Here is a 27,921-nt window from a genome sequence, read left to right on the forward strand (position 1 = left end):
ACGTGAATGGCTCATGTCCCAAAAATATCTCATATCGGAAGGGTAGGAATGGGCCCAGCCCGCCCATCATTATATAGTAATGGCCTAGGACATCATAGAAATCCTTTGAGCCGAGCCCGACTTGTCCAACCTGAAAAATGATCACATTCCTGTTTTCGGCATAAATGTTCCTAATCTATCCCTTGATCAGGTGGGCCACACATTCACAAAAATATGGACATTTGGGGTCCGTTGCTGATTTTTTAAGTGTCCATGTGGACAACGCCAATTAAAAGGTTAGGATGGTCCAAACGGTGTGATTTTTTTTCTACGGTCCATTTACTATTGCACCTACGGAATGAAGGATCTCGATCTAGTCCGGGTGTCACATGTGGGGTCGCAACGTAATAGGGCCCACCATGATGTATGTGTTTTATAACCACGGCACCCACCCATTTTTCCAGCTCATTTGACCGCACGATCCCAAAAATGAAGAACATCCCATCTTAGGTGGACCACACTAGAGGATGGACGATGATTGAACGCCCACCACTAACTTCTTGGGGCCACGAAAGTTTTTGATCAAGCTGATATTTGTGTTTTCCCCTCATCAGGGTCTACGTGACTTCATCACAGGTTGGATGCCAAATAAACATTACGGTGGGCTTAGTAAGATTTTAATGGAAGGCGTTTGGTGCATGTGTTGTGGTTCATCCAGCAACTGATGCTGTTCTACATAATTCATACCTGGATGGAAATGGACGCGGTTTGGTTGGTGACCCCAACACCAACCAGCTAGCCAATGTCAAAGCTATGTGGGCTCCACCATCATGTATGCATTTTATCCATATAATCCATTCATTTTTTCAGCTCATTTTAAGGCATGAGTCCAAAAGTAAGGCGGATCTAAAGAACAAAATGATCGCACCACCGAGCAGTGGAGATTGAATGTTCACCTTTGAAAGCTTCATGAGGCACATAAGTTTTAGATCCTTCAACGTGGACATTATTATCTCCACTGTTTTCTATCACGTGGCCCACTTGAGCTTTGGATCTGCCTCTCTTTTGGGCTTCTGCCCTAAAATGATCTGAAAAAATGGGTGGATGGCATGGATAGAAATGACCCATTAAAGATAGGTAGTTACGGATGTAGATGCTGTTAGAGAAGGGAGCGGATTATGTGAGATTGTCTTAAATCCACACACGTCCAACCATTTTCAAAGCTCATTTTAGGGCGTGATCCCACTTATGTAGCTCTCACTTGTAAAAGATCATGCTAATCTAGTTATCAGGTCGGTCATTGATCAATTCTCATAATCGTACGTTTCTTTATACGAGTGTGGTCCACCTGATGATTGTATCAATCTATTTCTTTACAAGTATGGGTCGCCTGATGAGCGGCTCTGGTGTCGCACACTTTTGCTGGAAGGAGCTTGTCTATGCTTGGTGGGTATTTTTGTCATTTATGAAAAAGCACAATCCGACTTGATTAATGAAGTAGCTTAAAGAAAAGTTAATTTAAATTTGTACCAAGATGTAAACACCGTATTAATGAGGTAGTATTTCGCAAAATCCCTTGAAAAAGCAAAAGCAGCTATTTACCAGTTTTGACTCGCTATCAGGGCATGCATCTCATGCTCAAAAAATCTTTCCTCCCAAATTTATTGAATTTCAATCTTCTGTCACAGTGAAAAAATAAATCCGATTTTTCTATCTGTTGAAGAAAACACAGTTCGATTTTTTCTCATTTTCTCCTTAAAAAAAGAAAAAAAGAAAAAAGAGCTCTTCTTTTGAAATGGGAGAAGCCATGAAAGATCAGCAGCAGCAGCTTCTCGCTTCAGTTCGATCCACCGTCTTCAAAGAATCCGAAACCCTGGAAGGCAGCTGCGAGAGGATCTCCGGCTACGATTTCAATCGCGGCGTTGATTATCCAGCCCTCATGAAATCAATGGTCTCGACCGGATTCCAGGCGTCCAATCTCGGAGAAGCCATCGAGATTGTGGATCAGATGGTGAGTTTAAAAATCGAAATTTCTCTCCTTTTTCGAAATCTGTTTGATTTCGTTGTTGGCCATTTTGTAATTTTTTGCGATGTCTGTGTCCATTTGGGTTGAAGCTAGATTGGAGGCTCGCGGACGATGAACCGGCAGAAGATTGTAGTGAAGAGGAGAGGGAATTAGGGTTTAGGGAGTCTGTTAGATGCAAGGTTTTTCTGGGGTTCACTTCAAATCTCATATCATCGGGCGTTCGAGAGACGGTTCGGTTTCTCGTCGAACATCGTATGGTAAGTGTTGTGCTTTTATGTTTTTGTGTGTGTGTGTGTGTGTGTGATTATTTTGTTGGATATTTTTGGAACAGTGAGAAGAATTCTCTCTTTTGGGCTTGTTTGGATGCCTGTAAGTTTTTTAAGTTGTAAGTGACTTACAAGTAAGTTACTTACACCTGAAAGTCACTTACAGGTAATCTTGTTGGGATGTAAACTGTAAGTCACTTACAGGTAAGTTGGTTTTTGTGTTTGGGTAACCTGTAAGTTAGTCACAGGCAATATTGTTAAATAGCATATGCAATCGTGTGCGATTGGATATGCCTGTGCGCATATGCGATCGCTTGTGCGGTGGCACATTTTTTTTTCAAAAAATTAAAAAAAATCAGAATAAATTATTATATGTCATTGGCCCTTGAAATACATTTAATTTAAGTAAAATAAAACCAATTACATTTACGTAATGAATTAAATATTAACTATTAAGTCATCATTCATCAACAATTCTACATTCTACAATATAGTTAACTTCATAACTTAACATTTAACAAATATGAAATATCAATATTCAACATTCAACACTATATATAATGATATACATCAACAATAAACATCAACACTTAGTAAACAAAATGAAGAAGTTATTTATTTATTATTTATCTAATCATATACATTGATCTAGTTGCCATTGTGGCATATCACCACCAGCTCCACAACCACCACCACCATCATGATTATCATTCGAGTCATCTCCTTCTTCCACATACACTTCTTCTTCTTCCGTTTCTTCATCATCTGTACGTACTAATATTTCATCAACGTCCAATGGTGGATGATCTTCAGCTTGATCATCATTATCACCATCTCTTTCTTCCGTCTCCTCAATCTCTTCAATAGGTTGACGGTTACTACTCGCCCCTTGGCTCCCCCCATCCTTCACTTTTGAGTGGTACTACCTTCACCAGGTGTCGATCCGTATGCACCATCTTCAACTTGTGCCCATGTCAAGTCCTCTCCAGCAAATACCGAGTCCTCCGTCTCTACGAGCCACTCGCTATTTGCATCCAACTCATCTAAGCAGATATGGTCAAAGAAACTGAGCTTTTCTTTCCTAGCTTGGAATTGTTCTCGCAATTTTTGATTGTATTGAACGAAAACCAAGTCGTTGAGCTTTTTTTGCTCAAAGCGATTCCTTTTCTTATTATGAATCTACAAGAAAGAAAGCGCATTTGGTATTAGTTATTTAGATAATTAATTTAGCTAAGGCCTTACACTAAAAAATTGAAGTTTAGTAGTTTACAATTACTAAACAGTAAACAGTCTAAACTTACCGCCTCGAACGTGCTCCAATTAATAAATGATCTAAAATTCTAACAATAATCATCATAATTGAGAAAATCATAAAGGAAACATGCAATGGAGCGGGCCATCACTACAACCATGGAGTATGGAATTCAATTACTACTTAGGTTGGATCCGGCGAGGATGAGACCTCCCGATCTTGCATGGTCACACCCAATCGATCAATGAAGATCACTAGTCCGAAGAACCAAGAAGTTTCTCGGATTAGGGATTTGAGAATTTGGGGATTTAGGGTTTAGATCGGTTCTCAAGATTTTGATCGAAGAGGACTTAGCCAAAACAAAAAATAGAAGAAAGAAAGTTATTACCTTGAGGAAGTTGGAGGGGCACAAGAAGAAATTAGAAGAAGAAGATCAAGGGAGAGAAGAAGCACCATTAGAGAGAAGAGAGGAAGGAGGCAACCAAAGGGTTTGCTTTTCATTCATCAATAGTTGAAATTACTGTTTAGGGATTTACCCCATTTAATTAAGCAAATAAAGACATAAAATTACTAAAATACCCCTAGAATAAGCAAATAAAGATATAAGATTACTAAAAGACCCCTAACTAAGTCAAAAAATGCACAAATAACATAAGTATGGAAAATTTTGTGCGCTCGGTCTTCTTTCTCCAATCTTCCTTCACATGTGTCTTCCCTAAGTGGGGTCTTCTATATGTCCAATCACATGTGAAAGGTCTTCAGCTCCTCAATATTCGCCTATCCACAAGGACGGCACTTGTGGTTGGCGCTTTCTTCGTTGGTACATCTTGAATGCACTTGTGTCTGTATCAATTTTACTTGGGTGAGAAAAACTCGACTCCGACGAGTTGAAACTTTTGTAGCGCTCGAGTAGATCTGGATCAATACCTTGCAATGCGTCGCCCGACAGCCACGTAGATTCAGACGATGGTTTGTTTTTCCACCTGACAAGATACCTTTGGAAACCCCCATCTCTCGTGGATACTATCTCGTCATCCAAGATTTCCTCAATTGCTTCTTTATGGGTAATGGGTGGAGGAGGTGGTGGAAGGGGTTGGGTAGCAAACTCAGAAAAAGGCCATGAAAGGGACGATGTATCAATAATGGGAGTATGGGCACGGACTAGATCTTCCACATTAAAAGTTGGATTAATGCTCATTTCAGGTGGAAGGTCAACCCGATACGCGTTGGACCCAACCTTTTGTAATATCTTGAATGGTCCAGCACTACGCGCTTGTAATTTCTTTGCAGATCCTTGAGAGAATCGCTCTGGCCTTATTCGCACCATTACATAGTCTCCTTCTTGAAATTCTTGCACTTTACGATGAGAATCAGCTGAAACTTTATAATCATTATTGCTCTTATTTAACCGTTGTCTAATATGTGTATGCAAATCATGAATATGGCGTGCGAATGCATCGGCTGACTCAGAAGACCTTTGGGTAACAGACATAGGTAAGAGATCTATGGGCATTCTAGGTTTATAACCACTTACAATTTCAAAAGGACTCAACCCTGTAGATCTATTAACTGACCCATTATAAGCAAGTTCAGCAGTTGGTAAAATTAGGTCCCAAGTCTTAACATGTTCACCCATTAGACAACGTAGAAGATTTTCAAGGCTACGGTTTACCACAGTTTGACCATCTGTTTGTGGGTGGTAAGCAGTAGAAAATTGCAAACGAGTTCCCATAATGTGCCACAGTGTCTTCCAAAAATAGCTAGTAAATCGAACATCACGATCAGACACTATGGTTTTAGGTAACCCATGGAGACGCACCACACCATCAAAAAAGATACGAGCAATATGAGACGCATCTGACGTCTTCGAACATGGGAGGAAATGCGCCATTTTAGAAAAACGGTCCACAACGACAAAAACGGAATCGTGCTTTTTTATAGTCTTGGGAAGCCCGAGCACGAAGTCCATACTAATGTCCTGCCACGGAGCATGTGGCACTGGCAATGGCGTATACAACCTGGTATTTTGCTTTCTTTGCTTTGCCAGCTGACATGTTCGACACTGCCCTAAAACTTTGGCTACGTCTCGCTTGAGGCTTGGCCAATAGAAACGATCTTCCACGAGGGCAATGGTCTTATCACGACCAAAATGGCCAGCTATCCCTCCTGAATGAAGCTCCCAGATGAGGAATTCACGAAGGGACATACGGGGAATACAAAGTCTGTCTCCCTTGAAAAGAAAGCCATCTTTAAGAACATATTCACCCATAATATGCTGGTCACTAGAGAGTGACGCGTAAGTACCCCCAAAATCAGGACATATGGGGTATTTATCTTTCAGTTGCTCAAATCCGACTACCTCTACACTCAAGGAGTTGAGCAATGCCACTCTCCTACTAAGGGCATCCGCTGGTTTGTTTTCAACCCCGGCCTTGTGTTTCAAAACAAACGAATATTCCTGAAGAAACGCTACCCACTTGGCATGCCTTGGGTTGAGTTTTTTCTTGAGGAATGCAAATATCTCAAAGCCTCATGGTCGAAAACAAAACGAATTCTTGCGGTAGGAGGTAGTGTCGCCAATGTCTCATGGATTGCACTACCGCATAAAATTCTTTATCGTAAGTGGAGTATTTTTGTTTTGCCTCATTCAGTTTTCTCACCGAAATAGGCCACTGGGTGTCCTTCTTGACTCAACACTCCACCTATACCGACACCGGACGCATCGCACGCTATTACAAAGATTGTAGAAAAGTCAGGTAGACGCATGACAGAGCTTCCACCATCTTGCCCTTAATTTCTTTAAAAGCCTTGACGGCGGCTTTAGACCACCACGAACTCTCCCTTTTTCATGCACTCGGTAATGGGAGCCATGATCGTGCTAAAACTCCTAATGAACCGACGATAAAAAGTTGCTAGGCCGTGAAAACTTCGCACCTCATGAATGTTCCTTGGTTCTGGCCACTCAACTATGGCCCTGACTTTTTCAGGGTCGCGCATCCCTTCAGATGACACTATAAATCCTAAGAACATAACTTGGTTAGACATGAATGCACATTTCTTAAGATTAGCGTACAACTTTTCCTTCCTAAGGACACTACAGACCTTCTTTAAATGTTCAAGGTGTGATTCCTTAGTGGTACTATAAATAAGAATATCGTCAAAGTACACCACTAGGAATTTTTCCATGAACGGCCTCAAAGCTTGGGTCATCACCCGCATGAAAGTACTAGGTGCGTTAGTCAAGCCGAAGGGCATGACCAACCACTCATACAACCCATCTTTCGTCTTAAACGCCGTCTTCCACTCATCTCCTGGGCATATACGAATTTGGTGATATCCACTCTTGAGGTCTATCTTAGAGAATATAGTGGACCTGGCCATCATGTCAAGCATATCATCAAGTCTAGGTATAGGGAACCTATACTTGACAGTAATTTTGTTTATGGCACGGCTATCCACACACATGCGCCACGTGCCGTCTTTCTTTGGCGTCAACAATGCAGGCACGGCACACGGGCTCATACTCTCTTGGATGAAACCCTTTTGCAGAAGCTCATCAACTTGCTTCTTCAACTCCGCATGCGCTGCAGGGTTCATCTTGTAGTGAGGAAGGTTCGGTAGAGTAGACCCTGGGACAAGATCAATGGCATGCTGTATGTCCCTCATAGGTGGCAACTCATTCGGTAAGTCTTCAGGAAATACATCACTGTATTCCTTCAAGACCGAGGTCACCTCACGGGGCAACTCTAATGGAACCTCAGATGTAATTTCTCTAGCCACAAGGGCATACACCATAGAATCCTCCTTAGCCTCTTTTTCAAACTCTCTTGCGCTGATTATATGTAAAGACTTAGGTTTGGATTTCCCCATTTCTCTAGGCTCACTTGCCTTCTCATCCTTCTTCTTCCCTAGTGTATTCTCAGGTGGCATGGGATTAAGTTTGATCTTTTTACCATTATATATAAAAATACACACATTCAAATGGCCAAAGATCATGACATCATTATCGAATAGCTACGGTCTACCTAGGATAACATATCCCACATCCATAGGTAAAACATCACACCACAGGGACTCTTTGTATGACCCAAACTCGATGGGGACTAGACTTTGTTGGGTGACAGGTAGGGATGTCTTGTCAACCCAAGAAACTTTATATGGGTCTGGATGAGATGTAGATTTCAGTTTTAAGCGATCTAAGGTGCTAGTGGAAATCACATTCTGACAACTTCCACTGTCCACTATCACCTTACAATTATTTTCACCACACTTGGCAATAGTGTAGAAGATAGTGCTTTGACGCCAGTCAACACTACTTCTAGACTGAGCTAACACACGCCTGACTACTGCAAGCGTTGATTCTCCATCCACTTCTTCTTCATCAGTAAGTCTTCCTTCAGGGTGATACTCTTCAACTTCATAATCACCCTGGTCATCTCCACCCTCGTGGGACTCGCCTATAACTAAGGCTCTCCCACGTCTCTTCGTAGGACACTGATTAGACATGTGGCCAAGGTTGCCACACTCATAACACCTCACTTGGCTCATGTTACTAGGACCGGCACCAAGAACCCCTTTGCCCTTGTCCTCCCTAGGCTTAGGCGGAATGGTCGCCTGTGCCCTAGGTTGATTACCAATATTAGGTCTAGTTCCTTGGGAACTAGATCTAGCATTGGAGTCTCGGGACTCAAAACGACGAAAGACAGGAGCCTTCAGATACTGCTCTAACTCCTGCACGACTTGATATGCTTCATCTAAGTCCGTTAAGGGCCGAGTAATAAGCTCGCGCTGAAGATCCGCACAAAGGCCCGTCTTAAAACGCGAGAGCGTTACTAGAGGGTCTTCTCGGATATCACATTGCATCACATACTCTTCAAATTTAGCGATGTAGTCAGCGGCAGGCATTGACCCTTGGCGTAAGGATTGCCATTGGTCAAGGAGCTTCTGACGGTATGAGAGAGGAAGGTACTTCTCCTTCAACTTCTCTTTCATCTCATACCAATGTGTGATAGGGGCTCTACCAACTCTCTCTACCCTACACTCGGTGTTGGTCCAGAAGAGCTTGGCTTGACCCACAAGCTTCATCTTAGCAAACCGCATTTGACGGTTTTCTGACATGTCATACCACTCAAAGTAGTGGTCCATGTCAGCAACCCAGTCAAGGAATGCCTTGGGATCCAAGCGTCCATCAAAACTTGGAGCCTCAACTCTCACACTCTTCATCGCACGCTCATCTGGATCATAACGGTCTTGATGACCACATGTGGCTCGTGCCTCTCGCACCACACCACGACCGTTACCACGATCTCTATCCTCACTACCACCACGTGTGGCAACACGTTCTTCAATGATTTCTTCCACTTGAGAGTGCGCATCTTCCCCTACAACGGGGTTTTCCTTTTGGGACGCCTCTAGTTGCTCCACCTTAGTCATGGTGGTGGTAATTTGGTTCTCAAGGCGGGCAAACTCACGCCTTTGACCCGCTTCTAGGGCGGTTATCTTTTGTATCAATTGAGCAAGTTGCTCAGATAACTGCTCGTTATTCATGGTAGGTTGAAGTCCGAAACCTCTACCTCTTCTCGTGGGCATATAATGAAGACTTGAACCAAACTCTACCTAACTAGACTACTAGGTGTTATGACTTTCAAGATGAATGCGATGAATGTAAAACTACTATGAACTGACACAATTAAGTTGAAACAGGAAACAACTCAAATCTGAAAATTTTCCAGATTAGGAACTTTCTAAAATTGAAAAGTTTCTAAAATTGAAAACTTTCTAAACCTGGAACTTTCCTAAGTTAAACCTAAAACTCAAAACCCTAATTTGATAACTCGATCTAGACAAAAACCATGCAAGCCTAGGCTTTGATACCAAATTTGACGTAGGACAGCCCTAATTATGATGCATGCTCATGGAAATAATTAAACAGCGGAAATAAAAGGAATAAATGATCTAAAATTCTAACAATAATCATCATAACTGAGAAAATCATAAAGGAAACATGCAATGGAGCGGGCCATCACTACAACCATGGAGTATGGAATTCAATTACTACTTAGGTTGGATCCGGAGAGGGATGAGACCTCCCGATCTTGCATGGTCACACCCAATCGATCAATGAAGATCACTAGTCAGAAGAACCAAGAAGTTTCTCGGATTAGGGATTTGAGAATTTGGGGATTTAGGGTTTAGATCGGTTCTCAAGATTTTGATCGAAGAGGACTTAGCCAAAACAAAAAAATAGAAGAAAGAAAGTTATTACCTTGAGGAAGTTGGAGGGGCACAAGAAGAAATTAGAAGAAGAAGATCAAGGGGAGAGAAGAAGCACCATTAGAGAGAAGAGAGGAAGGAGGCAACCAAAGGGTTTGCTTTTCATTCATCAATAGTTGAAATTCGTGTTTAGGGCTTTACCCCACTTAAATAAGCACATAAAGACATAAAATTACTAAAATACCCCTAGGATAAGCAAATAAAGATATAAGATTACTAAAAGACCGCTAACTAAGTCAAAAAATGCACAAATAACATAAGTATGGAAAATTTTGTGCGCTCGGTCCTCTTTCTCCAATCTTCCTTCACATGTGTCTTCCCTAAGTGGGGTCTTCTATATGTCCAATCACATGTGAAAGGTCTTCAGCTCCTCAATATTCGCCTATCCACAAGGACGACACTTGTGGTTGGCGCTTTCTTCGTTGGTACACCTTGAATGCACCCGTGTCCGCATCACATGGCCATAGGCAGGTGGAGCCCTGGGCGCAGACTTCTCGGCCATTGCAACACGTGAGTCCAAGAATCCTCATAGCCAGCTTCTTTAGAGCTGGATCCTTCCTGTTCGGGTCCACTCCATAGGCAGCCCACCAGTTAGCTGAGAAAAATAGTTTAAGTAGTAGAGACACTTTGTAGAAAAACTATTTGTAAGACATTAAGAGTCTAAGACTGACATTCATATAGTAGTACAAGTACTTACTGGGTAATTTCATTGTCCGATGCCTTATTACGATATCCCTTGAGAATATCCCCTAACTTTTTGTGTAAAAGTTCAGCAAAGTTGAGATCCTGTCATGTTCTCCTCTATTTGGAATCATTCTTTCCAAGACATCAATAAATCCAACCATATGCATAGTTAGTGTTTCCGCTGGATCAATAGAAACAGATAAACAGACTGAGTTAAGGATTTAAGCAGCCGAATACAATGGAGATGACATGTGGTTGTCCCATCTTCTATCTATAATATCTAAAATTGGCTCGTAATCACGATCTCTATAGTTAAAATGGTCCATGATCTTATTTTTCGCCTTCTTCATCGCATCATATATGTAGCCCATTCTAGGCTTCTCATCCCCGTCCACCAATCGCAAAACAGTGACCAAGGGCTCGGATGCTTTTAGCGCCTTTATCACTCGAGTCCAAAAACCTTGAGAAAGAATTGTTTGTTGAACCCGTTTCCCTTCAGCCTTCTTTGACCAAGGTCCATTTGTAAAATCGGCCGACACTACAAAGCTTCTAAGTTCTGATTTCTTTGCATGTAGCTTTTGTAGTGTTAAAAAGGCTGTAGCGAAACGGGTGACTGCTGGATGTAGCAAGTTATCCCAATGTGTTTTCTCATTCGACTGAGAAGAAGGGCATGTTTGTACATAAAGACCGTGATTCTTCTAGCTCTTGCAATCACATTTATAAATAATCTACTTGTATCTTCTAACATAAGATCAATACAAAGGGCCGCACAGGGGGTCCAAAATAAACGTCGCCTCTTCTCCATAAGAAGATGACCGACCATTACATATGAGGCCGCGTTGTATATAATTACTTGTATAACATATTCCTCACCTATTTCTTCAACTACACTATCTAGTAAGCTAAACAAATATTCTCCTGTGTGTGAATGGCCCGATGCATCCACGGACTTCAAGGACATTGTCCCAGCTGGACAATTTACCAAAAAGTTAATTAGAGACCGACCGGATCTATCGGTCCATCCATCACCCATTAGTGAATGCCCATGTGTTTTCCACAATTCTTTATATTCAGTTATGAAGGATCGTGTATATTCAACTTCAGTTTTTAGGCATGTTTCCCTCATTTCATGATATGAAGGAGGTTTAAGCCCAGGTCCAAATTGACTTATAGCCTCAACTATTACTTTGAAGCTTGTCGATTTAACGACGTTAAAAGCGACGCCGGTTTGGTAAAACCACTTAGCAATATATTGAATAGTGGTTTTCCTATCTTTTTGTTTATATCGGTTCTCTAAAGTTGTTTTAGTCGGCCCTTTACCTCTACCCCTTTGGTCGATCACATCCTCGGGGTGTGGTCTACACCATCTATTCATGAGCCCATGCCTCTTTTCGAGCCCGTGGTTGTACTTGTGGTCTAGACCGGCCTGTCGAAGTAGGGAGAGTGGGACTAGCTTCATCTACATTAACTACGTTTATATCTTCATATGTATCTTGTTCCAAATATTCCTCCTGACGTAGGGCACTATCACATCTCTTTCTTGACTATTTTTCCATATATTCCATGATCTCCCTTCGGATTTCTGGATTAATTTTGTCGCATGCTTTTGCATTTGACCCCAGTAAATGTGTAAGGTGTTGCTTGTGCCTTGCAATGCCACCGGAACTCACAAACCCACATAACTCACATACTATGTGAGTCTTTTCCGTAACACTACGGTAGTGTCCATACTTCCAACCCGGGTCATTCGACTTGGGTTTCAAAGAGGAAGATTGAGAAGAAGACATTATGTTTGTGCCTTGGTGGTATGTGTGTATTGATTGCTAGTATAAAAAGTAAACTAAAAACTAAAGTAAAATTACTGAAGTAAGAGACTAAGTAAGACTAAAGAGTAAAGAGATGAGAGAGACTAAAGAGATGGGACTTGGGGGAGAGAGAGAGTTACTACACTTACACTTACACTTACAACTACAAGTTACACTTGTAGAGTTGTAGTAAAAGAGGGGGGAGAGAGATTTACACACAAACACAAGTTACACAACAATTACAAATTTACAAAAAAATAAAAATAAATTCTTCACTTCTTGGTCTTGTCTTCACTTTTGCCTTGGCCCTTGACCCTTGAGTCTTGAATAGTGGAATATTGTAGACTTGTAAGTTGTAAGCTGTAACAACTAACAAGTTGTGTTGTAAGTAACTTGTAAGTTGTAACTTGTAAGACAAAGTAACAAACTAAAAAAAATATTGTTAGATGTTAGAACTTACAACTTAGAACTTGGATACATATGAATATGATTATGAATATGTATATGATATGAATCATATGATTATGAAACTTTAAGAGATGATAAGAATATGAGATAAGAAAGAGAGATGGAAACTAGAATATGAGATAACTAGATAAGAAAGAGAGATAGAAACTAGAATATGAGATAAGAAAGAGAGAAAGAAACTAGAATATGAGATAAGAAAGAGAGAAAGAAACTAGAATATGAGATAAGAAAGAGAGATAGAAACTAGAATATGAGATAAGAAAGAGAGAAAGAAACTAGAATATGAGATAAGAAAGAGAGATACAAAGAGTCTAAGAGAGAGATAGAAACTAGAAAGAAATAGAAAGAGAGTTGTGTGAATATGATTATGAATTTATGATCTTTAATTTTTTATAACTTGAAAAAATTAAAAACTAGAAAGAGAGTTCAATAGATGGAGGAGCTTGGTTGTCTTGCTTGCTCTTGAATCTTGAATCCTTGTAGTAGTGTACTTGTCTCTTCCCTTGATTGAAACTTCAATCTTGAAAGAAATATGGATGGAGGAGTGGGGCTTGGGGTTTGGAATTATGTAAGTAAGAGAGAGTGTAATTGTGTAAAGACTAAAGAGAGAGCAAAATAGAGATAGAGAGAGAGTTTGAGCTTTGAGTGCACGTAGGAGTGCGTAGAACCCCTTTTTATAGAAGAAAAATCAAGATTTTAAAATAAAAATAAAAATTCCAAACGGTTAAAAAACGGGCAGATTTCTAACCATTGGCCAATATGCGATCGCATATGCGATGTATGCGAGTATGCGATCGCATACATCGCATATGCGATCGCATATACTCGCACATGTGGCATATGCGATCGCATATGTGTAGTGATCGCATATGCCACTGGCGCATATGCGATTTGGGCAACACTGGTCACAGGCAGTGTTCGAGTTATCTGCGAGAAATCGATAATATCGCCAATATTATCGGTGTCGCCAGACTTGCGATACCGAAACCCCAATATTTCGTTTCTCTTCTGGATGTCGCCGATATTTTCGATATTATCGGCGAGATTTTCGGATCACTGCCAACTCCCCTATAGATTTCGATAAAATAGGCAAAACAAATGCCGTGTTTTCGGCGACATTAGGCTACGACCCTCTTATTTAGAAAAAAATATAGAAAAAGAAGAAGAAGAAGAAGAAGAAGAAGCTTTCTTACCTTTTTACTCAAGATCTACCTAAGGAGTGGCCTTCAGCTGGATTTGGTTGTCCAATCGCGGTCAACAGCGCCGGGTCTTTCACAAGAACGAAAAACCTAAAATCCCCTTTTTTTCCTTCGAATGGAATAGCTTTGAAAGGAAACTGGATTCTACCTAGGCTTACGGGGATTTGATTTGGGATTTGAAAAAAAATCGGAATTTGGGGAGAGATTTTTTGGAGTTTTAACAGAAAACCCATCGAAATCGCCATGGTTGGTGTCGGTTTATCAAAAAAAGGGAAGTGGAATGGGTGGTGTACCACATAGTAGCTATATAGTTGCTGTAGGTATGTGGCGTGCGCAGACGAGCACTGATGCTCCTCGAGCTCCGAGTTGTACGAACGGTTCAAAGGAGATTAAAGTTACGTGGGCCCCACAGTGATGTATTTATTATATCTACACTGTTCATCTATTTTTAGAGATTATTTTAGGGCATTATCCAGAAAATGAATCATATCCAAAGATCATGTGGACCACACCACAAATAGCAGCGGAGATAATGATTTTCACCGTTAAACAATTCGTTGGGCCACCATAACGTTCTGTAGGCCCCACCATGATGTATGTGTTGTATCCTTACCGTCCATCTATTTTTCGAGACAATTTTAGAGTATGAGATCAAAAATGAGGTATATCCCAATCTCAAGTGGATCACATTACAGGAAACAGTGTTGAATGAACGTAGACCATTAAAAACTTTTTGGGACCTATAAAAGTATTGGATCAAGCTAATATTTGATTTTTCCCCTTGTCTAGGTCTGTATGACCTAATCATACAGATTGGATATTAAATAAATAGTACAGTGGGCCTTAGGAGGATTTTAACGGTGGATATCCACTCATTATTGTTTTCATGTGGTGTGGTTCATTAGAGATTTGGATCCGACTCATTCTTTATCTTGTACACTAAAATGATATCTTCAAATGGTTGGACAGTGTAGATATGAAACATAAACCATGGTTGGGCTAGATAACAGCTACATGTAACTTCGGTGGCAAGTCTCGCTGCTCAACCCATCGTAGCTAAGCCGCGTCCCTACCGACTCGAGTACATATGTGTTTGCGTACTGAGTAAATTATGTGGGGTCCACCATGATTTACATATTTTATCCACTCCGTCCATCCATTTTAACAAATAATTTGAGGGCTTTAGCCCAAAAACCAATTATATCCAAATCTCAAGTGGACCTCACCACGGAAACAGTGTGAATTGAAATTATAACGTCTAAAATTCCATGAGGCCTAAGAAAATCTGGATCAATCTATTATTTGTGTTTTTCCTTCATCCATGTCTTTGTGATCTTATGAACAGGTTAGATGACAAATAAACATCACTGTAGGCCCTACCAAGGTTTCAACTGTGAAAATCATTATTACTAATGTTTCATGTGGTGTGGTCCACTTGAGCTTTGGACATGCTTCAAATTTCGAAACAACGATTAAAATGAGCCGAAAAAATGGATGGACAGCGTGGATAACCCGCGCACATTCATAGTGGGCCACAGTACTATTCTCAATGGCTACGAGATCCGAACAATGATTACGAGCCACCTTGTCATTCTATGTGGGGATGAAATGTGGCCAGAAATGTGTATTTTTTTTAAAATTCATTTACTTTTGCATGTCTTAATTGTTATAAGTTTGCATTTGTATTACATAAACTCATTTTGCTTATTATTTGAGTGATTTCTTACGACAACGCATGCCTTTTGGCCCCCATTAAATGGAAACTTCTTATTTAATACATTCTTTTTGCAATTTTTTCATTCCTAAATATGTAAATATGTGTATTTAGACATGTCATAAAGTTTCATTGCAAATTCCACCATTTTCTCTATGTTTCCCCCTTTTCCCCTGCATTTCCAGTTATCGGCGATATTATCGGCGATAACGATATTATTTCTTTATCTCCGGCCAATGAAACTTGTAGTGATACCGACAACTCAAACACTGGTCACAGGTAGAAGTTGCATATTCACACCAAGTAGAGCTTAGAGCAGGAAATCGTTCCAAAATGTTATGATCACAGAAGAAATATGGACACCAAATATGCCATTTTATTAAGTCCATCTAAATGAATATTTAAGCCAATTATTAGGCTAAACCAATCATCAAGTGGGTCATAAAAATGGGCCCATGAATTCAAAATACCTACAATAGTGCTAGATTACATAATCAGATACAACAACTAGAATTCATGGCTCCCTAATATAGACTATTGACCTAGTGGACCCAACTCATATAGGACCATGTAAAAGGCATGTAAAATGAGACGAGATCATTTGCTTGAAGAACAAAAGGTTGCATAGGGACACATGGACAGTCCAATCAATTGATTCGAACCTTTCCATCAAGTTCAGCCCACAATTAATGAACCATTAAGCAAAAATCACGCCAGTCAAATGATTGTAACCATCCAATCAAATCAATAGCCAAAAAATTGCCAGAAAATGGAAAGTAAAAAATAATTTATGGAAAGAATAGGTCTAATCAAGAATTCCAAACATACATTTGGAGGGACCATAGTTGATTGCTTACGGTTGTAAACAACTCCTTTGACTATGTGCTCCTAACCATATCATCCGTGGATTGAAAAACCAATGGCTATAAGAAAAAAGGCCAAGTTCCTGATCCACGCCGCCCATCAGTTTTGACAACTCATTTTAGGGCTTGAGCCCAAAAATAAAGCAGATCCAAATCTCAAGTGGGCCACACCATGAGAAACAACGGTGATTGAATGCTCACCAATAAAACTTCTTGTGGGCTACAAAAGTTTTGGATCAAGCTCATATTCGTTTTTACCCTTCATCCAGGTATGTGTGACCTCATCAACAGGTTGGACAACAAATAAACATTATGGTGGACCCTAGGAAGTTCTTAATGGTCAACGTTCAATCATCATTGTTTCCTGTGGTGTGGCCCACCTGAGATTTGGAACTGCTTCATGTTTGGGCCCAAGTGCTAAAATGAGTTGGCAAAATTGATGGGTGGTGTGGATATACCAAAAATACATTAAGGTGTGGGCCCCACTTTCATAGCCTCACCGAATTGGGCCCACTTTAAATAAAAGTTAAAAAAGGAAGGAAAAAAGTCATAACCCTAACTGTAGAGAGGGAGAGAGGGGAAGACAGAGTTGTGTGGCTACCCTAATTGCAGAGAGGGAGAGGGCGCTGATTGCACAGAGAGAGAGAGAGAGAGAGAGAGAGAGAGAGAGAGAGAGAGAGAGCTTACTGGAGCAATGCTGTCATGGAGGTGCGTTTCCTCCCTCTTTCCCTCTTTTTAAAAATCAGACCATTGGCATGTAAGGAGAGAGAGAGAGAGAGAGAGAGAGCTTACTGGAGCAATGCTGTCATGGAGGTGTGTTTCCTCCCTCTTTCCCTCTTTTTAAAAATCAGACCATTGGCATGTAAGTTACTTATAGGGAAGCGACTTCTCATCCCTAGCCCCTGAAAGTTTCTTGGTGGTTTTGCCTGTAAGTAACTTATAGGTTGTAAGTGACTTCACTGTAAATCACTTCCCACTTGAAAAAAAAAAAAAAAAATCACTTGTAAGTGACTTCACTGTAAATCACTTCCCACTTGCCCAACTTACAGGCATCCGAACAGGCCCTTAAGCTCATCAAAAAATGTTTTTTGAATGAGAATATCTCAAGTCCAACGGGTTGGACCCAAATTTATGGTCCAAATAGCAAATAACTTCCATTTTATCATATGTGTTCGAAATCCAACGTTTCCAATAGGTTGGGCCAAGCATGAGGATCACCTTATGCAAAACATCAGCCCCATCCATTCATCAGGTGGGCAATATGATAGAAAACAATTTCTTGCCATTAATAAATATTAGAATACAAGTTTGGACCACAATGAATGGATATGGCAGATTTTTGCACAAGGTGATCCTCATGGTGGGCCCAACTAATGGGAAAGGTTGGATATCACACACACATGATAGAATAGAAGCTATTTGCTGGGTGGCTATAAATTGTGGTCCAACTGGTTGGACTCAAGACCTCTTTTTTTAATACTTTTCACAAAATTTATTGATAGTTCAGATTTTATTTTTTTTCAAAGGCAATGGTAATTTTATTAAGTGAGCGCCGGAAAGGCACAAAAAATACAAGAAACCCCTGAAATTACATAGGCAAAGGCCACTTCTCCTCACCAATGCATGTTCCCCTTTCCAAAGCAAAACACTTGGCCCTTACTATCACCCACTCAAAACCATGTCTAACGTTGCGGAAGCATCTTCCGTTTCTCTCCTCTCATATTGCCTAGAGACTCGTCATCAGCAGTGTTGTCATGTACGACCACATATGTGATCATGGCACATATGCGATCACATATCGCATATGTGGCACATGCGATTGCATATTGGCCATTGCACATTGAATTTTTTATTTTTATTTTTTATTGCAAAAAAAACAACATTTTGCCTATAAAAAGGCTTCCAAATATCCTCCATTTGCAATATTCTCACTCAAAAACTCTCTTACTCTCGTCTTCTCTTACATTTCTTAATTACAAGTGGTCTTAATGTCTCCCTTTCTCTTGTATTTCCTACTTCCAAGCGATCTCTCTCTCTCTCTCTCCCCTACCTCTCTCTCCCCTACATTCCCTTTGTCTTGGAAGTTGGAAGATCAAGATTCAAGCGCTTTCAAGTTTTAAGGAAGAGAGCTTGTTGATTTTCTACAATAATAAATAAATAGCTTGTTGATTTTGTTGTTACTTCTTGTTAATTGTATTGTTGAATGTCGATGACTTGATGTTTAATTTATTGTTTAATTGATTTTATCTCTCTCAAATGTATTTTAAATATGTAAAATTAGTTATTTATTAACTTAGATAAGTTTCCATTTGTTTCTTTTTTTCTTTTTTTTTACATTTTTTTTTGAAAATTTCCCTATTTTACACGTATATTTGTTTTTTGAATTAAAAAAAAAAAATGCAGTCACATATGCGATTGTGCGATTACATATGTGATCGCACATGATTGCATATGCGATTCGACAACATTGGTCATCAGATAACCGTCACAAAGCCTTTTTCTCTACCCCAACCTCCACACCATGCCAAGCCTTCAAAAAGTTCCTATTCGAATTCGGCATTACTCAAGAGACATTAAAGATGGTGAAGAAACCATTCCACACCTTAAGAGCAAAGGGGCAATATGAAGGAACAAATGGTTGACCGATTTGTGGTTAGCACTGCACATCAAGCAGACATTGGGTAAGATCATCCCCACTTTTGAAGATTATCGATGGTGAGAACTCTTTCCCTACCCACTAGCCAGGCAAAAACAGCAACCTTCGGATGGGCACCATAGGACCACACATGCTTGGTATTCATGAATACTCCATCCACCTCTAACTTGTGAAGACCTAATAGAGAATTTCACTAATTTATCCTTCCTCCACACCATACAGTCCTTTTCCCCTCACTCTGGCTGATATAAGTGCATCAGGTTAAGGAGCGAAGTCTATTCAATAACCTCCTCATCTGACAGGAGCGGTCGCTACGTAGGAGACCACACCATAGTGTTACCGTACATCAATGCACACCGCGCAACCACAATGTTACAATTTGGAGACAATTGGGCAATTTTTTAAAACAACTCTTGCAATGGTGAGTCTCCATCCACACATCTTCCTAGAAACAAATCCTCTCCCCATTCCTAGGCTAAAACCAACTCCTTCAAAAAAAATTACATTTATTGAGAGGATCCCTTTCCAAATCGCCGAGACTCTATACCAAAATGATTCCTTAATGCACCACCCTCTTATACTACAACCATATTTAGAAGCACTCCTTTTGTTTTGAAGCATTATATTTCTTTTTCTTTTTTTTTTAGATGAATTTGTGCATTTGAAAAGTTCTACACAATAATTGTAGGGATTAGTGTCGATTTAAAAAAATTATAGTTTTCAAATCGTGGAGGATATTGAAAAATTGCAAAAACATTAATTTAGGTAATTTTAAACCAGTTGTAGTGGTGAAAATTGATAGGCTTATTTCACTAACAAAGGTTTGTGACCCCACACATACCCATAGTTAGCAAAACGGCATGTGCCAAAAGAATGTACATAATGTACATATGTAACGGGCATATAAATGAGGCTTAGGTATAAAATTTAAATTTAAATGGTTAGAATTTCCATGTGCATGAATATTAATGTACATCCCTAATTAAACAGCGGGTTAATACACACACACACTCGCACATATTTAACTTTTTCAAATCCTTTTCAAGTAGTCTATATATAAATTCATCGTTCTCCATTAAAAGTTTCCACAACCAATCTATATATGTGAATCATCGTTAAAAATAAATAAAAATAAAAAGAGTGGTAAAAATTAAAAAAGATTTTTATTCAGTTTGCAAAAAAATGTGTATTTTTGCTTATATTTTGAAATATATGGAGTTTTAAACATTTAATCAACTACATGTGCTTTATTTTTCGAAAAATGTGGAGTTTAAATCGAGTTTTGCTGACTATGCACATATTCTCTACATGCTGCCATGTTTACAGCCTGGCATGTGCTGAGCATCAGGTGGGTTCCTGTATATTACCTGGTCCAAAAAGTAGGTTGATCAACTCACTAGGTGGGATGCATGCATGCAAGAACGAGGGTCATTCAAAAAAATTGTGACTGATCTGTATTCAACATCTGTGTGCGGCCCACCAGATGAGTGGACCAGCTTGAGATTTTGGCCAGGTTATCTACACAGTTATCCTGCCTTATGCAAGTCTGGTGGTCATGAGTAGAGGTGCATGTAGGCTTAATAAAAATCTGCACTAATATTGCATAGAAGACTTCAGAATTTTTTATGTACTTTAAGATCTTATTCATTTTGTGAGAGACCAGCATGGATATTATATCTACAATACTAATAAAGATGTTTTTTCCCCTTTTTGTTTAGCTAAAGAAATCCCATTGCAAATATTACCTGTGTTAAATGGAATGTGTTCAATTTTTATGCTCCACTAATATGGCTTATTCCCCCAACTTGTAGCAGTGAAAGTATCAACCGTCATTGTCACACTCTTGTTTTGCTGGTATGGGCTATTAGTGCTGCTTGTAATGAGATTGAGGTATTTGCAGGTAGATGTAGTGGTTACTACTACCGGTGGTGTAGAAGAGGACATTATAAAATGCCTTGCCCCCACATATAAAGGTGATTTTTCGTTGCCTGGTGCTTATTTGCGGTCAAAAGGATTGAATCGTATCGGAAACTTGTTGGTGCCGAATGACAACTACTGCAAATTTGAGGACTGGATCATTCCGATATTTGACCGTATGTTGCAAGAGCAGTTTGAAGAGGTAATCTTTTATCATCCTCTAGCATAGCTCTAAGTGTGCATTATAAAGGCTGTTAGTGTATCGTCAGTATCCTTTTATTTTCCTATAAACAACTGAAAGTAAAATCTTTGGAGTGTTTTCTTGCTCTATGTAATTAATCATTTGCTCAGAATAAACGGAACCAGAATCTGACCTAATTTCCCCCATGAAAATTTCCCGATTTGTCTACTACTACAGCTAAGGGGTATGCCACCAACATGGCAACAGCTAATGGCTCGAAGCCTGCAGGATATTCCCTGATAAGGAAAAGGTGGCAGGGAGCCTGCTTAGGATCTCTTGCACATGGTTGCAGCTGCAGCTGCCTCCGGTTTGAGTTGGAACCATTGAAAGGGTGGAGTCCTCATGGACATCCACATTAGCTGCAATGGTTGCTTGGTGATGGTTGGTAATTCACTGTCAGATTAGAGCATAGAAGTCCTCTCAGGAGACTGGGAGCATTCTTCTTCTGCCATGTAGTTCAAGCCACTGTGGCTCAGAGGGTTACTGCTGGGACACACTCCCTTGGGAGCCTTTAGGCACATGTGCTACATGAGGAGCCTGTGCAAGGTATTCAAAATCAGTTACCTAATCATTACACATTACGGGGCCGAAACAGCCGTTACATAAAAAAGAAAAAAAGAAGAGCCATAACAGCCCTGTAACAGTCCAGAAAATTTTGTTTCAAAAAAAGGGTTGTAACGTCCATTACAGCCCGTATCATAACAGTAACGGCAGTGGCCGTTACAGCCACTATTACCATTATGGAACACCTTGAGCCTGTGGCATTTGCCACATGGTGGAATCCAGGGTACTTTCACCATATTTGTTTCAGCAGAAGAGTGGAAACAGATTTAGGAAGCCAAAATGTTTGTTTGCTTTGGCAGGGGTGCCATATGGTGCAAGCTGCAACCATGAGGGAGCTTGTTCTGTCCATGTGGCAGAGGCTAGGAGGCTGTGGCCTTCCCAATCTGGAGTGTGGCATATTACACTCAAAAGGGTAACTTGTATTGATCAACGGAGAGAAACAGCAAGGGCGGTGATTGCTCATCACCCTCAAATTTTCAACACTTCCTTTTTTCAATCAAATTAGTATGCTTGGGAGTTCTCTTTACCAAGGAACATTATGTGTTTGGTTTTTGTTCTCCATCTTTATATAAATCTGACAGTGCTATGCAATGTTGTGGCCTTCTGTTTTCTCAGAATGTACTTTGGACACCATCAAAGCTGATAGCGCGCCTTGGAAAGGAGATAAATGATGAGAGTTCATACCTTTATTGGGCATTCAAGGTAAGCACATTTCTGCTTCCCTTTTCCTTAGTTGGTATTAAAGGAAAACGTGCAAAAACAATATAGCATCTAAACTCCTCTTCTTTCTTTTGTTCTTTTTTTATTTTTTGAAAGAGTAACGAAACGTTTTATTATGAGAGTGTCGAGATGGCGCAAGAAACAATTACAACCAAAGCAAAAAGGAAAAAAATATGATCTTTTCAAGATTTGATACAAGAGGTCCGTTCCGCTACAAGAAGCTTCGCTTTGGAGGCGACCTCTGCTGCCTTGATGGACTCATTTCAGAAGCACCTTCCATTTTGTTCCCTCCAGATAGAACATAATGAAGCCAACAAGGTCAACCTCCAAATATCTCTAACCTTCGTTCCTAGCCAAACTCCATGCCAAAGAAAGAACAACTTCCCAGTGGACTCCACCATGACCCAAGGAATATTGAAAAGGCCTAGGAAGCAGCTCCCCACACCTTTCTCGCAAACAGACAATGGATGAAATGGTGATTAATAGTCTCACCATCCACCATACACATGATGCACACATTAGAAAGAACCATGGACAATGGTAAGAATTTCCTCTCTTCTTCAAAGCCATCCGATGGCTGCAACTTTCGGAGGGGTCCCATAGTGCCAAACATTGTCGTGTGTGCACCATCCCTTTTAAATCTCGGAAGAGCCTAGTAAAAGGATCGAACCGAGCAGCATCCCAATTTAGCCTTTAACCATACCATTCCATCTCCTTCTTCTTTCACCGGCACATGGAGGTGAAAACAGCCAGGAAGCCTCGCAAATTCTTCAATTTCCTCATCTAGCATATTCCTTCAGGATGGTGGGGTCCACACCACTTCAGACTCAACGAAAGAATAGCACTTGGAAACCATAATATCCTTCTCCAAAGATAGGCGTGCAACTCTTGGGAATGCTGTTTGGAGAAAAGTTTCCCCAACCCACACATCTTCCCATAAGCAAATTCTCTCCCAATTTCCAATGGAGAAGCAGTTCCCTGCACTGAGGTTGGACGTAAGCCTATATATCCCCTTCCATGTCCACGATGCGTTGTAAAGAGAAGAATCTTTGACACTCCAACCACCAACTTGACTGCCATGCTTTCCTGCTATTGACTCACCACAAGGAGTCCTCTGTCCCAAATCGCCACAACCACTTACCTAGGAGAGCCAAGTTCATCTTCTCCAAGTCCTCATCCCAGCACATACAATGAAATCTTTTCCGTCCTCCGATCCTTGCCATAAAAAGTCATGTCTCAACTTTTTCAACTTAGCCAACACTGACTTTTGGCATTGAAAGTCCTCTTCATAGCCCTACCTTTGTCATTGTAATATTCTTAGCAATCCGCTGTTATTAGTTTCCATTCATAGCAATGAGGATTGATTTTTATTAGGAGCATACATGCTTTTATTAGTTTTTGCCTGTTATCTTTATAGGCCTTTAATATTGATTTTAGTGGACAGAAGATTTTGTTTGCAACATGTGTGATATTGTTGATATTATTTTATTTTATTTTTACATTTGCATCAAGCGTTATCGGCCTTCACATTCCAAGTTAACTTTAGTAATTACCACTCGGATTTCTCATTCCCTACGAGGAATGTGAACCATTAGCATCAGCGAAATGGAGAGGGGGCCTTGCTGTACACATGCTATACTACACACGTATGAGAGATATGGGTCATTTATCATTTGTCCTGTCAACATGCCGAACCAAAATCAGGTCTATTCATTCATTAGGTGGGCCATAAGTGTGGGTCAAATTTGGGCAACTGGTCATTTTTCTAGCCACCCATTTTCTTCATGCAAGTGTGGTCCAGGTGAACTTTTCTTTTTTTTTTGGATACATTTAATGTAGTTAGGATCATTCCTGACATGTCTTCCACTTCTCTTACAAGTTAGGAAAAAATTGATACAACAGGCAGTTTTACAAGCATTCCCAAATCTAGAAAAAGATTGTTTCTCGTATTCAATTACACAGCCATGAATTATTTTGTTTTAGAAGCTGGCCTGAAGACTTCAACCTACATTTACACATTCCGCTACCGATTTCTTTCTCTTTAAGAAATCCATGTAGATGGGAATGCTTATCTGATTTCTTTCTGTAGATAAAACTGCATTGCTGATATTCCCTGTGGATATTCTTCCAGAACAACATTCCTGTCTTCTGCCCAGGCTTAACTGACGGTTCATTGGGCGACATGTTGTACTTCCATTCCTTCCGCAAACCTGGTTTAGTTATTGATGTTGTCCAAGGCACGTTTTTTTCCCCTCCGCTTGTTGGTGCTGCTATTGCCAATGACCACTAGCTCATAAAAAATAAATTGACAGCTTTTTATTTTTTTTAATTTTTTATAACAGACATAAGGGCCATGAATGGGGAAGCTGTTCATGCAGGTCCTAGGAAGACAGGCATGATAATTCTTGGAGGGGGGCTGCCAAAGCACCACATCTGCAATGCCAATATGATGCGAAATGGTGCGGATTTTGCTGTTTTTATTAATACAGCGCAGGAATTTGATGGGAGTGATTCTGGTGCTCGTCCTGATGAGGCTGTATCGTGGGGAAAGATACGGGGTTCTGCAAAAACTGTTAAAGTGTGCACTCTTCTGCCCCACTTCTCGGTTTCTGTTCCATTTTCTTTTTCTGCACACACACTCAAGCGCACATCTCTCTCTCTCTTTCTGTGTGTGTGTGTGTGTGTGTGTGTGTGTGTGTGTGTGTGTGTGTGTGTGTTTAAGTCTGTAGCATGCACAAACAGTCCTCATGGCTGCAGAGTCACTTTTACATACAAATCAAAAGAAGTAGTGTGACTAATGAAGAATCATGCATATGAATAAAAAGAAATGCCTTATGGTGCATTGGTTGCACCAAATATTATGAAATTTCATGATATTTATAGATTTGGTGCATGCAACCAACACACCCTTAACTAATGGAAAAGGAGAATGGTAGTTGGAATACAATCCCAAATGCAATTGACTGTTACCAATGGGACTCACTGTACTGCACTTGCGAATGCATCCGTTCTGAAAGTAGTAAATTGATGATTTATCTACATTCAACATACCCGCCCGGCGTTTTGGCGAATGGCTAGCATTGTGGGTTTGCTCGCCATAGATGCGAGTTCGATTCCCTCCCTGTGCTTCACCCGATGCACGTGGTTTGCGTGCATCTGCAAGGAATAGTCTCGCCTTAATAAGGGCGGGGATACCCTATCGTCATCCAAAAAAAAAATCCATATTCAACATGGGAGGCCCACCAGATGAGCTGGCCAGCCTGACTCTTTTGGTCCAGGCATTTACACGGTTGCTCATCAGCCCAATGAGGGAGGGGCTTGGATTGGGCACATGCTCCATGTCGACACATGTGAGCCATGGCTCCCTTGAAAAGAAAACTCATGCTAGTTCATTTAGCGTTCGTCGCTGCTGTTTTCTTGGATTTCAATGCCAAATGCATCAAGCTTTTCTGCAACACTGCCTGCTTTTCTGTGGATATTGACTGCTTCAAACTCTGCCACTTGCTGCCGCATGTGGATGATCAATTTGCAACTCTTCTTTCTACTTCTATATTGAATTGCTTGTTCAAGATGCCTTTAAAATGACCTATGAAAAAAAAGGAAAAGAAAGGAAAAAAGAAAAAGAAAAAGAGATGCCTTTGAAAATGTAGTTCTTACACTCAATTTTCTTTTGTTCTAAGTGCCAAGCTTCTGTCAATCAGGTCCATTGCGATGCAACTATAGCTTTCCCCTTACTGGTAGCTGAAACTTTTGCAAAAAAGGTGAAGAAATCTGCTGACACGGGGCATGATTCTATTGTTGCTGTCAGATTCTAGCTGCACTAACCTTACCTTGAAGCTCGTACAAGGGTAATTCTCTTCTTTACCTTATCAACTCCTTTGATGATGAAATGTTTTGATCCTTTATCTGTTTACTATCCTCGAGCGTTGATTTTGTAGAAGTGGGATCTGTCACATCTAGCAATCCAGATCATAGATCTGATTGGCCTTGCCTTGGATGGGGAATGACCCAAAAATCTCCCGAATTAGAAGATCAGAGACTTCAAATCTTAGGCCTTCTTTCAGATGAATGTGGATGGGTCCTATGTACTGTTCTTAATTGCTTATTTGCATGCAAGGGATTGAAGGGTTAAAATAGTTTCATTGGGAGATTTGTTGGGTGTGCCAATCCACAGTGGGGGCAATTGGATTAACATTTTGGTCACCGAATTGTTGGCACATGCAGTTTTCTTTAATATGGTGGATGAGAGCGGAAGAGATGAAAATGCGATATCGCAATGGACAACAGCAAGAAGGATGATAGCATATCGTTCAACAGAATCATGATAGTGTTTAGGAATGTAACTTTATACGAAGTGTGAATGTGCTCATATGATTTTTTTTAATCAACAACAATTTCTTTAACCTTTAATTAATGTCTTGATTTACTTCAGATTTCAGGGTACTTAGATGTCTTCTAATTCAGGCGGTGTTTGAAGGCTACATTCCTGGGAGATGTTTGGGCCTTCCTGTATATTGTCTCACCAGTGATTTGAGATTAGAAAAAAAAAAGAAAAAAAGAAAAGGAAAAAAGAAAAAGAAAAAGAAAAAGGAAATGTGTGTGTTGCTCCAAATGCGAAACTCAACCTGTTGTACCAACCATGATTTGTTGGTATATCCAAATGTACCCGACAATATTTTTCTTCTTATTTTAAATTTTGCTGAGATACCTTTATCTTTGGAAGAAGGGCGTGCGCACAACTGTATGAAGTTGCATAAAGAAAGATAAGTGAATCATTGATGCATTCCAGGTTTTTGACTAGGTTTTGGGTGGTTCAAGTCAAATCAGCTAGTTTTAGAGCTTGAACAAGACAGTACTAGAATTTAGGTCTCTTTAAAGACCCCTCTTTGTTCATTGTTCTTGACTACAGTCATGCCTGGATCTGCAACATTTCTAAGTCTTGCCCCAAACTGTACATTGCACAGCCTTGTAGTTTTCCAAATGATGGTGCATTAGGATTTGAGTTCTTTTGTATCCAGTTCTCCATTTTCCCAATTCCATGCCTCGACGAGATCAATTCTACCCTGGTGTTGGAGTTCTTTGGGTAGGGACCACGTACCAAATTCATGCCAGTTTCTACCAAGTCTTAGTGACCTTGGTTCCTTGATATTTCTGAAAACCTTAGCTGGGTCTTGACAACTAGGCAAACCCCCTACGTAGTGACACAATCACTGGTCAAGCACCCTATGTGGAAGGGTGTTTTGGGGATGTGGGAATTTTGGGAATGTGCTTCAGCTGTAGGTTAAGACTCGGGC

General features: G+C 40.3%; 1 protein-coding gene across 4 annotated transcripts; it reads left to right on the plus strand.

The window, feature by feature from the left end:
* The first annotated feature begins 1,557 nt into the window (after positions 1 to 1,557).
* On the plus strand, positions 1,558 to 27,332 carry LOC131222832 (deoxyhypusine synthase). Of its 4 annotated transcripts, none has more exons than XM_058218040.1 (8): positions 1,558 to 1,990; positions 2,095 to 2,262; positions 21,086 to 21,304; positions 22,523 to 22,609; positions 24,759 to 24,864; positions 24,970 to 25,205; positions 26,329 to 26,475; positions 26,566 to 27,058. In XM_058218040.1, the coding sequence occupies exons 1-7, from the start codon at positions 1,775 to 1,777 to the stop codon at positions 26,440 to 26,442; spliced, it is 1,146 nt and encodes a 381-aa protein (XP_058074023.1). In that variant the 5' UTR covers positions 1,558 to 1,774; the 3' UTR covers positions 26,443 to 26,475; positions 26,566 to 27,058. The 4 variants fall into 4 exon arrangements, with proteins under 4 accessions (XP_058074023.1, XP_058074024.1, XP_058074022.1 ...); XM_058218041.1 differs by having other exon boundaries at positions 26,852 to 27,058; XM_058218039.1 differs by lacking the exon at positions 26,566 to 27,058 and adding an exon at positions 27,060 to 27,332 and having other exon boundaries at positions 1,559 to 1,990.
* The last annotated feature ends 589 nt before the right edge of the window (positions 27,333 to 27,921 follow it).

The sequence above is a fragment of the Magnolia sinica genome, chromosome 13 (genome assembly GCF_029962835.1).
Source record: "Magnolia sinica isolate HGM2019 chromosome 13, MsV1, whole genome shotgun sequence".
NCBI lineage: Eukaryota > Viridiplantae > Streptophyta > Magnoliopsida > Magnoliales > Magnoliaceae > Magnolia > Magnolia sinica.

Excerpts from the sequence above, each read along its gene's own strand:
- LOC131222832 (XM_058218040.1), top strand. The coding sequence starts at position 1,775 with ATGGGAGAAGCCATGAAAGATCAGCAGCAGCAGCTTCTCGCTTCAGTT. Across the intron at positions 2,263-21,085 it reads TTCTCGTCGAACATCGTATG|GTAGATGTAGTGGTTACTAC; the intron begins GTAAGTGTTGTG and ends AGGTATTTGCAG. Across the intron at positions 22,610-24,758 it reads ACCTTTATTGGGCATTCAAG|AACAACATTCCTGTCTTCTG; the intron begins GTAAGCACATTT and ends ATATTCTTCCAG.